The 12,758-nt window shown below is 41.2% G+C and overlaps 1 protein-coding gene across 1 annotated transcript; it reads left to right on the top strand.

Moving 5' to 3' along the window:
* Positions 1-5,607: 5,607 nt before the first annotated feature.
* On the top strand, positions 5,608-11,495 carry LOC306923972 (uncharacterized protein). Its single transcript, XM_079502317.1, has 12 exons — positions 5,608-5,748; positions 5,846-5,889; positions 6,998-7,061; positions 7,524-7,676; positions 9,291-9,383; positions 9,637-9,686; positions 9,805-9,933; positions 10,057-10,108; positions 10,213-10,284; positions 10,481-10,637; positions 10,945-11,027; positions 11,247-11,495. Exons 1-12 carry the CDS (start codon positions 5,716-5,718, stop codon positions 11,400-11,402), a joined length of 1,086 nt encoding a protein of 361 aa, XP_079358443.1. The 5' UTR covers positions 5,608-5,715; the 3' UTR covers positions 11,403-11,495.
* The last annotated feature ends 1,263 nt before the right edge of the window (positions 11,496-12,758 follow it).

Genomic DNA, 12,758 nt, shown 5'->3' with positions numbered 1-12,758 from the left:
AATCGAGTGGCAAAGCAACAGGAAAAGTGAGTTTAACATTGTTTAATGTTGTTTAATGCAATCAGATAGGACTTTTCTGTTTGATGTATGGGCTGTCAAGGCCAGAAAGTAGTTTTTTGCCACTCATTAGGCATTCCTGCATAACTTCCGGGTTTGATGATGATGTCACACGCATACCCTCTATACTTAGAGAGAGCAGCAGTTGGTTGTCAGGGTTCTTTCTTTCTTTAACCTTTATTTATTCAGGGAAGTCAGTTGAGAGCAAGCTCTCTTTTTCAATAACGCCCTGATTACAGTACACATAACATACAATATAAATAATAAATACATTACAGGATAAGAAACCGTTTAGAGTGAGCAAGTACAGCTGGATCTCAAATGGATCCTTACAAGTCTTTTAAAACGTTCAAGTGAAATTTGAAGTTTTCCGTTTTAAGATTGATTGTAGACAGTTCCACATGTGAGGTGCATAGTAGTGAAAGGCTGTTTTACCCAATTCAGAATTCACAAAGGGGATTTCTAACATAAGGTAGTTTTGGGAGCGAGTGTGATGTTGGCCAGTTTTGGGATGTAGTAGGCTGCTAAGATATGTAGGCATTTTTTTAAGTAAGGCTTTGTAGATAAAAACAGTGCAGTGTTGTTCTCGTCTCTTAGCCAATGAAGGTCAACCAACCTTTTCATACAACCTACAGTGATGGGTGAGGAACCCATCTCCAGTTATAAACCGGAGGGCAGAGTGGTAGATTGTGTCTAGTGGTGTTAGTGATGACGGAGCTGCATGCATATAAATAATATCACCATAGTCGATAACTGATAAAATTGTGCTTTGAATCAGCTGCTTCCTATTTTTTGAATTGAAGCAAGCTTTGTTTCGATAGAGGAATGCTAGTTTTGGTTTCAGTTTAGTGATGAGTTGTGAAATGTGGGTTTTAAATGATAGTTTGTCGTCTAACCAGATTGATTGAGACTTTTTCAATAGGAGTTCCTTCACTAGTTGTTATGTTAAGGTTTGATTGAGTGGCATTTGGTTTTCTAAAGAAGATATTGAATTTTGTTTTACCAGGGTTTAAAAGCAGTTTGAGATTGGTGAGAGCCTGTTGAATTTTGTGAAAATCTGTTTGTAGGTTTTGAAAAGCTAGATCAACTGAGGGGGGCGACTGAATAGATGACGGTGTCGTCCGCGTAAAGATGTACTGCACTATTTGTAACTCCACTGCTAAAATCATTTATATAAAGTGTGAAAAGGATCGGGGCTAGGATCGAACCTTGAGGGACCCCCTTGCTGATATTTAAAAACTCTGAAGTGTAGCCGTCAGCTATAACTGCTTGTGATCTTTCAGAAAGATAGCTTTTAAACCAGTTGCAAGACTTCTGATCAAAGCCAATAGCCTTCAACCTTTTTAAAAGTAGATCATGGTCTACACTATCAAATGCCTTAGAAAGGTCAATAAATAATGCAACACAGTCCTGTTTTTTGTCCAGGGCATGAACAAGGTACTGTGTTCTTGTCTAAAACCTGATTGGTGGCAGTTTAAGATGTTATTTCGGGATAAAAAGGATTTGAGTTGGGTATTGATCAGTTGCTCTAAAATCTTAGCAAGGCAGGGGAGTTTAGAAATTGGTCGGTAGTTATTGAGGTCACTTGTAGGACCACCTTTGTGTAGCGGAGAGACATACGCAGTTTTCCATAAAGTAGGAATGCTGTCAGTTACTAAGGTTTGATTAAAGATATATGTTATAATGTCAGAAATGGTATGAGCAGCTAATAATAGAAGCTGTGGGTTTAGCCCATCAGCTCCTGTAGATTTTTTAGGGTCAATGGCAAGTTGATTTTAGCCAGTGCCTAGAATAAAATTCTTAGATATATATTCTTATTATATTTTAGGCCAGCCTTCTGCCAGTGTGTGAACAATATGTTGTCTGTGGTGTACTGTACAGCTATAGCCAATTTGCTGCTTATAGCTACTTTGACCTTGATCCCAGAAGGTCATTCACTGCCTGGCTGGCAGGTACACTCACTGTCACAGTGCATATTGACAAACGTATGCAGTTCCAATTCCTGGCACTTGATGGAAATGTAAGACAGGGTTTTGTGTCTACATGGATAGACTTTGAAAGAGAGTAACTTCTGCAGCAAAGTCAAGCAAAGCAAAGCAAAAGCAAAAGCAAAGCAAGTCAGTATGCATTTGTCTCTCTTTCTCCTCCCATGAAAAGCATTTGCTGAGTCATGTATGTCAGCTGTCTTTGACACAGAATAGGCGTGTCATCAACAACCACATATCACATGCTCAGTAGGGAGGGATATTAATCATATTATAGCATTATAGTAGGGTTACGGTTCATAAACCACACATTGCAAAGGAAAAAAACATTTTTGAGTGCAACTAGCATAGGAAGCAGTGGTCATGTGTGGACATGTGGGGAAAACGTGATGGTCAGATGAGTTCATTCACTGTATTCTCCAGAAAAACCCCAAAAGAGACATTTGAGGTCTCCATGGGATCCAAACTAGTGAAAATAGGCGCGTTGTAGATCTCCAATTTTCACTTCTTCTGAAAATATTTGAATTTGTTTTTAATTTATGAAACATATAAAATGTTGGTAGTGCTGTCGCCTCACAGCTAGAAGGTCCTGGGTTCAATTCCCGCTCGGGGCGCTGTGGGTGCTGGCGGCGTGTTTCCTCCTCCGCGTCATCAGTGCCCATACCCGAGGCGGGGTTGGCGAAAGGGCCTTTCTGTGTGGAGTTTGCATGTTCTCCCCGTGTCCCCTAGGGTAGATACCCTCACAAAAAACATGCAGTAATCCTGGTCTCTAAACTGCCTCCCCCTGGCCAGCCGGGGCGCCTGATGGAGGGGAAAGGAACTGGTTGGAATAACGTGTTCCTTCCATGCGCTACGTCTAACCAGGGAAACTCCCCCTGTCAGGTGTAAAGGAGCAACTTGGACACTCAGGCATGAAGGAAGCATGAGTTCAAGTCCGTTGCTCTCTTCATGTCCCCCATATATGGGGACTAGGTTGGTGGAGGGTGTGTAGAGCCCAGGATCACATTAGATAATTGACACAGGGGTTACAAAATCGTGGGATAAAAATTAAACATATTAAAAAACATATAAAATGACTGGACTGAAAATGTGTGGATATTCATGGCAAACAGAACATTTCTTTTGAAAGCCCATATATTTACTCAGTGATAGATAGCTTTATGGAGGTACAATGGTATGGAGTACAATGTTATCATTATAGCTGGAAACAAATATGACCATAGACCACATTGTTCATGATGAAAGATACACACAAAGACAACCAGTGTTTGGGAACAACTGTACTGGCTGTAGAGCATACATACAACACGAGACAACCAAGAACAGGCGCAAAGGTTTCACCCTCACAACGAACAGGTCTGGTGGCTCTGTTATGCTGGGTGGACGATTTTTGACTGACGTGTTAACCCATTAAAAGCATCTGTTTCAAAAGTTGCTAATATAGCATCACAATAATTTTAACCACCATTATTTTATACTTTGGTTATTCAAAAATAGCAGATCTACCACAAGCTCATAGCTATGAGCTTGCTGTAGATCTGCTATTTGTTTTAAAACCGTGAAGGATCCGCGGCCAAATACATAATTTTGGGGGTCTTTGACATGAAAAAGTTTGAGCACATTATAACAACATATGATTTTCAGAAAACCATAAGACAAAAACTGAAGACAGAATCGGCCTCACAGGTGGCTCTCCACCATCATTATCAAAACAACAAATGAGGGAATATTATTTTAGAATGGTGTTCCATCGCTCCAGTAGAGGTCCACAGACTATTAATTATGCCATGGCGCACTAAAGCCCGTCTGGCGGCTTGTGGTAGCCCAAAACCTTGTTAAGTTTATGTTGTTGTCTCCACCAGGCCGAAGGCTTGGGGAGAGAGTATGTTTTGCACTCCGTCCGTGTGTCCGTCCTTTCGTCCGTCTGTGAACAGCTAATCTCCGGCACCGTTAACCCGGTCGATGCCAAACTTTGCACACACACTCCCTGGAGGCCAACGATGAACCTCTGCCCCACATTTTCCACAACGGCCTGTTATAGCGCCACCATGAGGCAGCTTTTCACATTTTTTACCTAAAACTGCACCGATCTGCGTGAAACGTTGCATGCACACTCCCTAGAGGCCAAGGACAAACCGTTGACCTGCATTTTCCGCATCTGCCTTTTAGAGCGCCACCAGGAGGCCGACTTTTGTAAAACACATTTTTGGATATTACTCCTCCAGATTCTGTGCAAAAATCTCACAAATCGTTACACACTATCTCTATGGTCATGTGCTCAAGTCGGATCTGTCCGATATTTCATATTCATATTCCTAATTGGCTATAATTAGCTTTCACAGTTTGCAAGATTGCCCCGTTTTGAACAAAAGCCTCAAATCATGAACGCAGCATGCAATTTACGTGAAATCTTTCACACATTTTCTTACTAGGCTGAGGAATATATCCCACCCTTTTCACATTGGCCTGTTATAGCACCACCAACAGGTTGATTTGTTGGTCTGTTGTATGGCTTTCAGCTGTGTTTCGACTGCCCCCCTCCCCCTCACACACAATGTTGTGTCAAACCATGTGACCTCCATTGGAAATGCATTGGGGCGGCCATGACACTACACAACATTCATCCAACAAGCGCAGTAAAGGTCTGAGCTCAGCCTAAGGCTGTTTGCAAAAAACAAACAAACATGTTTATATTACTCCTAAACATTTTGCCAAACATCTCACACAGTCCTATCCTCCTGGTGGAGACCTGTGCCCAGAAGGGCACTTTTTCTAGTTTTTTCCTTAATTTGTCACCACACCACTTTGTTGGGTACATACATTACATTACAGTACATACATTACATTCAGGTAAGTCAGGGGAAATCCTACCCCACACAGATTTTAAAAAGTCCAGCAGACGCGCACACTCACACACACACACACACACACACACACACACACACACACACACACACACACACACACACACACACACACACACACACACGATACTGGAAGAAAGAACCGAAATCTCAGTCATATGACTGAAGATTTCAGTTGTTTCATGTCTTTCTTGCCACTTCACTGCCAGTCATTTGTGGTGTGTCTTTGTCCAATTTGTCACACACACACACACACACACACACACACACACACACACACACACACACACACACACACACACACACACACACACACACACACACACACACACACACACACACACACACAGTGTCACACACACAGTGTTACACACACAGTGTCACACACACACACACACACACACACACACACACACCCACACACACACACACACACACACACACACACACACACACACACACACACACACACACACACACACACACACACACACACGCAAACACACCCACACACACACACACACACACACACACACACACACACACACACACACACACACACACACACACACACACACACACACACACACACACACACACACACCAAACAGGTGGAGCAAAGGCTTTACACCTATAGGCTATTTGGCATGTGACGTCGTTTCAGGTCCAAGGTGCAGATTTTAGAGGAGGGTGTGCTCTGGTAATAAGACAGTTTTATGAAGGTGGGCAGGTGGACACTGGCCACTCTGCCCACGGTAACACCCAGCATAAGATTATAGCACGCTGTTGACCATTGCTGGATATTCACCATGGATATAAACGGCACACTGAGTAACGATCAGGTAGGCACCACACTAATCAATAGGACATAATTAATAACACGATAATGCTAGAAGATAGACAATGCATTTCTTAAACTTGCTACATCTTCTATTGCAGATCCGTGCTCTCTCTACTGTATACTTAGTGTCTCTTAGTCCAAGGTAATATATGCTTCCACATTTTATAAACGTGTTCAATCTGTACATGTATGCTGCTATGCCGGTTATGTTCTCTGTAACACAAAAGTCAGTTATTTGTCAATGTGAACCCTGCGGAACAGTATGTGACATATGTCACATGCCTGCAGCATGTAATTGTAGAACAGGTGTTCTCGCGCGCACGTTTTGGAATGATGTCTACTGTCTGTCACCCATGAGATTCTTTGATTGATTGATTGAACATTTTATTAATAGTTTGTAGAATGGGTGCAGTTCAACGAAAGTAGGCTACAGGTCAATACAAAATCTGCTAAGAAAACGCAACTTAGCACTAAGACTTAATTGTTTATATAAGGGTCCTCCATTTTCAATTCATCTAAATTCATTCATTTAAAGACATACAAATATACACTTCTATGCAAATAAAAAATAAATCATATACACTGGTAGAAGAACAGGGAAACCATGTACACTATAGAAAAACGGGGGGGGGGACTTTTACTTTTTTACAGGGGTCGGTTTCGAATTGCAGACGCCTGTAGGTGCTCTTTGAGAGCGGTTTTGAAGGAGACTAGTCCATTTCTTAACGACTGTTGGTAGGGCGTTCAACATTGTAGTGGCATAGGAGCGAAATTAATTTAAACCCTTGTTTGAGCCGAATCTGGGTTGAACGTGGTTTGTGGAACTCCCTCTGATGTTGTGATCGTGGACTAGTATTTTGACAGGTACATATAGTGTTTCTATTTATTGTTCATAGATCAGAACCAGTCCAGGGTCACCAGAAACCAGAACCTTTATTGGCGGATGAGTTTTGTTTATACAAGAAAGGGACTTTCCTGGGCTACTTATGTTGAGTCTAGTGAATAGGGAAATATAATGTATGTATCGGGAGCTTTCAGTGCTCCTTAGGAACTTTGGAACAACTAAGATTCGGTTTTATTTGGTTAGATGTGTTGATCAGAGGCACCTCAGCTCAGTGAAGATGGCTACTACCAGTTTCTTATACTGGAGTCACGTGTTTATCAGGACAAAGGAAAGAATTCTTATCATTTCTTATCTGAAAAATCTGCTAGTATTTCATATTAATGACACTACTTATATTGAATTGCAGTTTGATTGGGAGCTCCTCTGTCCTGGTGGTTTCAATAGCAAGATGGAAGCATCTGCAACAACAGGTGATTGAGGGTGCATATGCAGTATGTGTTTGAGTCAGAGAGAGAGAGTGTGTGTGTGTGTGTGTGTGTGTGTGTGTGTGTGTGTGTGTGTGTGTGTGTGTGTGTGTGTGTGTGTGTGTGTGTGTGTGTGTGTGTGTGTGTGTGTGTGTGTGTGTGCGTGCGTGCGTGCGTGCGTGCGTGCGTGCGTGCGTGCGTGCGTGCGTGCGTGCGTGTACTTGTGTGTGCATATTCATAGAAAACACTAATCAGAACATTCCTTTTGAAAGCCTGTATAGTAGGCCTATTTGATAACTCAGTTTACTCAGTGCTTGCTCAATGGAGGTATGCGCGTGTGTGCGCACAATACACAATGTTAGCGTTCATTCTTTCTACAGATGTAAATTTTTTGATGTACCATATGTTCGTGTGTGTGTGTGTGTGTGTGTGTGTGTGTGCATGCTGCGTGCGTGTGTGCGTGTGTAGGTACTGCCCCTAGTCCAGTTGGCCCTGGCAGACCTTCTGGCTGGCCTCATCCTGATGTTCACCAGTGCTATGAATATGAACATAGCAGCTGACCAGTCATGGCTATCCATCAACAGTAAAGGCATCTGTCAACATGCCCTGCCTCTGTCATTGGTGAGCCACAGATTCTCATCATTTTATAATCTATTTTCAAAGGTCAGTGTTTCTGTTTCCGAACTACTGGACCGGGACAGCAAACACAGGTCACAACCAGGAGGGTCGCAAATAAACAAAAAAAGGAAAATAAATGAATTAAAGAAGAAACACGGCCCCTCGTGCATTAGAATGTCCTTCTAATGCGTGAGGTGGCCGTGTTTTTTCTTTAACTTTTTTCTTTAAAAAATCGATCCTCGGATCTATACACTCCCTCTGCCAACCTGGGGAGAGCAACGGACTGACCTCATGCTTCCTTCAATGCATGAGGAGTCCAAGCTGATTCTTTTCACCTGACAGGGGGAGAGCAGGAAGACCAGGAGATACATGCAAGACATGACGTGAGTTGGACTCAAACTTGGGTTTACCTCACACGGTCACACCTCAACTTTATGCTCTGCTGTACAACAAATTATAAAGCAGGCCTAATTTAGACAGTGAACTGTGTGAAATGTTTGGGTCCCAGTAACAAACCAGTGGAGTATCACTGTCTTATAAAATGCAATTGTGTGATTGCATAGTGAAAAAGAAAAGAATCTCATCTCAAATTTATTTTCAATTTGTTACTTATTTCTTTCCTTTAACGAGACACGGAAAATCCCTGTAGAGCAGAGAATGGCTGTGTTCGTTTATCAATAAAAACGAAAGAACCCAGTGTTCTTTCGTTTTAACTCTATAAAACCCAGTGTTCTTTCGTTTTACCTCTATAAAACATCTATTACCTGACCTCTATAAAACAAAGCAGTGAAACACGTGTCAGTTATCACAAAGGCCATGTGTGGAGATAAAGTTATCAGATAACTGATACATTCAACATTCCCATGTTGAGTGTTTATGTTTGGAAGATAAAAGTCTCAGAATCAGAAGCACTTCATTCAGTATACAGTGTATATATTTTATTTATATTTTTAAATAATTACGGTATATAAATTATACTGTATTATAAAGCTTGTAACATTTATTTGATGTATATATAAACAAATGTGGCTGTGCCGTATTAAATACTGAACTAAAATCTACAAATAAAATATGTACATATGAGGCAGGATCCTCTCTAATGTACCATGGATGGCTATGGCTACCATCGTCTCTATCTCACCTCTGTTGAAGCTAAAGGCGAACTGAAAAATATATAATGAGCAGCTGTTTTCAATAGGCTGATACTGATTTTCATAACTACTGACGTCAAAGCAACTGGATGGTGGACATTATTTTCTTTACAGCTTATTTTGGCATATACTGTATGGAAATAATAATTATGGGTTCTTTGCTCCCTAGCAGGCAAACGAGTTGGGCAACATACTACTGTACAACGACTGATGTGCCTGTATCATTTATTTGAATCATAATGCTCTCTCAGTACCAGACATTTCACTTGGTTTATTGCATGGGTTGTTATGCAACTGATGTGGTGTGTGTGTGTGTGTGTGTGTGTGTGTGTGTGTGTGTGTGTGTGTGTGTGTGTGTGTGTGTGTGTGTGTGTGTGTGTGTGTGTGTGTGTGTGTGTGTGTGTGTGTGTGCGTGCGTGCGTGCGTGTGTGTGTGTGTGCGCGCGCATGCTCTTTTTCTGTTCCAGACATTTTACTTTGTTTCATTTCTGCTGGTGGTAGTTTATGCATGGAAATCCATGGGTCCAATGGGTGGATGGAGAACACAGGGAGAAAATGAGGTCAGAATGCACACATGTGTTGCCAACTCTTTTATTGCTACCATTAGATTAGGTTAAAGATTTTTAACCTCTCCAGCGATAAACTGAGAATCAATTTAGCAGAAATTAACAGATACAGATACATTGGACTTATTAAAACATATTAGTCATTTAATTATATTATAAATCATACTTAATACATGCACAAAATATGAACAAACCCCTTCCTCCCTCTTTAACATTCTCTCCACTTGCTTTCTGTCTTGGCTTGTAGGGCCAGTGTCGGAGGAGAACATTAGCCGTACCAGTGTATGCCTTTGTGTGGTAAGTAATTCCATAGTTGGTACAGTTACACCCCCATGAAAATGTCATCTAAAAGAATTAACTCTATATTTCTGCTTCTGTCACACTCACACTCTCTCTGCCCTTTTATCAAACGCAGGCTTATACCCATTACATTGTACATCACATATGTGCTTACAAATGTCGTGCACGCGGAGCGGCTGGTTCCACCACTGCAAATTGTGGCAGAAAACAGAAGTGACGAAATAAGCGAATACTGCAGCAGCCGGTGAATATGCATTTTGTTTTGACATATAGTCATTCTTTTAAGAAGTTATTGTGATGTGAAGTGAATTATAAAAATGTGATGATTTGGTTTGTGACCCTTTTGATTGTCTGCTTGCCTCCCCAGCTGTATTCTGTTCTTGCACACCTGGCATCATCTGGATCCCTGCCAACTTGATGTGAGTACCATGTTACAACAGGCTGCTGCACCTTTCAACAAGCAAATGCAATATTGCAATTACAAAACTTCCATATGACTTAAATGTCACGTTTTGGTTTTTAGGAGACATGGCATGACATATTTGTCAATGTTTTTCTCTTCCTGGCTGTGATACCAGTGTTGATATACTGCTCAGTAAGTAATAAATTCACATTAGCAATTCACACATATTTGCGATTAAGGATATCAGTTATACAACTGTGTGTGTGTGTGTGTGTGTGTGTGTGCGTGCGTGCGTGCGTGCGTGCGTGCGTGCGTGCGTGCGTGCGTGCGTGCGTGCGTGCGTAAAAGGTGTACATTTACATTTCTTTCCCATGTGCCCTTGTTACAGGTCATTTACTATAAGGTTAGCAGTTGGTATCACAGACACACACAGGAAGGATCATATTTTCCTGTGGAGGGGGACGGACTCTCTAGAAGGAGACTAAGAACCCTGTTCTCCACAGCCCGTAAAATGGTGGCAGTAATCATCATATGTTGGGCACCAGGTAAAAACAAAGTACAGCAAACACACGCCAATAGACTTTGAATATAGTTAGTATATTTCAAAATGTACACAAAATTACCAAAACATAACATGTTTTGGACATTGGAAGTGCAGTTAGTACATTTACAGTACATACTATACTTTAGGCTATTGTGTATTTTTAAACATTTAATAGGCCTACTTAACATTATATTTCTCTTTGGCTGGTAGTGATCTCAAGTTGGAAGTACTTTTTTATATGAAATGAACATGGGATATACAGTATACTGTAGGTGATCCTTGTGTCTTATGTTCCTCTCTCCTTACAGTACTTGTCCTTATTGTTATGTCTAACCTTACGGCATGGGTCAAAGTTCAACAATGGATCCTCTTTGTCCTTTACTTCATACAGGTAGTTGTGAACAACATTTCAATTCTATAACACACACATGCACTGTGAGAACTTTGCCATCTATAAATACACATTTGCTAGATGTGAGCGCAGTAGCGCACCAAAGGCGCGTGAACCTCTAGTTAAGAACATATAGGCCTACTGTAAACAAAGAAAAGGGAAAAAGCAAAACAAAAGATGATTTCTTTCGATTAAGTTTCTGTTTTTGGTGTGTTTCAGGCGGTGTTCATGTCTTTGCATGGCTTTCTGAACAGCATCGTTTACGCATGGAGTCGAGCCAACTTCACGGAGGCTGTTCTGGGAGAGAGCACACCCCTGGCCCACGACCGCCAGCCCTTCTATGATGAATCCCTGCCCCTGACCCTGAGTACATGATGATTTGTGACCCCTCTAAACACCTAAAGACATTGGGACATACAGTATTGCACTCGTCCCTGTAGCTCCAAGGACACGATGGGGCTCAAGGAGAAAAAAACACGCATGCCACGCCAATATCGTACTATAAATGTGCCACGTCTGCGTGCGTGCGTGCGTGCGTGCGGCAACAGCAGCCAGCACCTTTGTGCACTTTTAGTGTCTTCCTGACTGCATTTGTGAAGTTGATTGTATTGAACTTTTTTGTACCAGTATGTTATATTGTTATATTATGTTTTTGTTATATATTATTTATGTTAATAAATAAAACTGCTTTTCACAAACATATTGATCCGTCATCGTCGTTTGAAGAACAAGCAACCACATGTTACACCATCCATGACGCATATGGATTTATATGGATTTGGCATAATTGTCACATTTAATATAATAATAATATAATTGTAATATAATTGTTAATAATTGTTAATAATCCTTGACTTGGCCAGGATGACTCACTTCCCATGCCATGCTGGTCAATTGAATTCAATCTGAAACTTTCATTATGTAAGGAGAGAGTGCCGAGTCATGACAGAAAGGAGACAGAACAGCCTGTACGCCGAGTCATGAGTGCAAAACGACTCTCATTAACATGTCGTAAAAAATACTCACAGTTATAAAACTGAGGTCATGCAGGCGTCTCTCGTCACATACATACTGTATGCATCGTCACACACATTATATCATTGGCATTTTAATAGTGTGACGAGTGTCAGTTGTTTATACGAATACTGTATGTTGTTTTATGTAGTGATGATGTTTTATGTGGACCTCAGGAAGATTAGTGACCGCAGCAGTGGAAGCTAATGGGGATCCGATTATAGAATAAAGAATATACACACAGGCACTAGAAGCTCTATTATTTTGCCTACACATGCATGACTTTGGGACTTTTCATTCAGGACGTGCCACGTGGTCTGTGCAATTTTGAAATAGGGCTAAACTGTCAGTTGAAAACAATGGGAACCAGTGTGCAGAAGTCGTCAAAAGTCAGGGTTTTTGTTGACAATTCCTAGTTTTCGTCGTTAGTTTCATTAAACTGTTGTTTTATCTTGTTGTATCTTGTTGTTTATCTTGTTGTTTTATCTAGTTGTTTTAAACTGTTGTGTCGATTGAAGTCGGTGGGGCGAATGGTTCTCGAGTTATGTGGATTACACACAGACAGACAGAGACTTGGTGCATTTATAGATAGATGTTGCAGCTGTTTTTGCAGTTCCCCGACACTACAATACTTATACTTATACCATAGTGTTGCTGTAGGACAAAGAAAAAACATAAAATGTAGCTTCCGTAATGCAATTCCAATGGTGCAGAGTC

Source organism: Electrona antarctica (genome assembly GCF_951216825.1).
Source record: "Electrona antarctica genome assembly, chromosome: 5".
Lineage (NCBI taxonomy): Eukaryota > Metazoa > Chordata > Actinopteri > Myctophiformes > Myctophidae > Electrona > Electrona antarctica.
The sequence above is the reverse complement of the archived record's forward strand: the minus strand, read 5'-3'. Positions and strand labels throughout refer to the sequence as shown.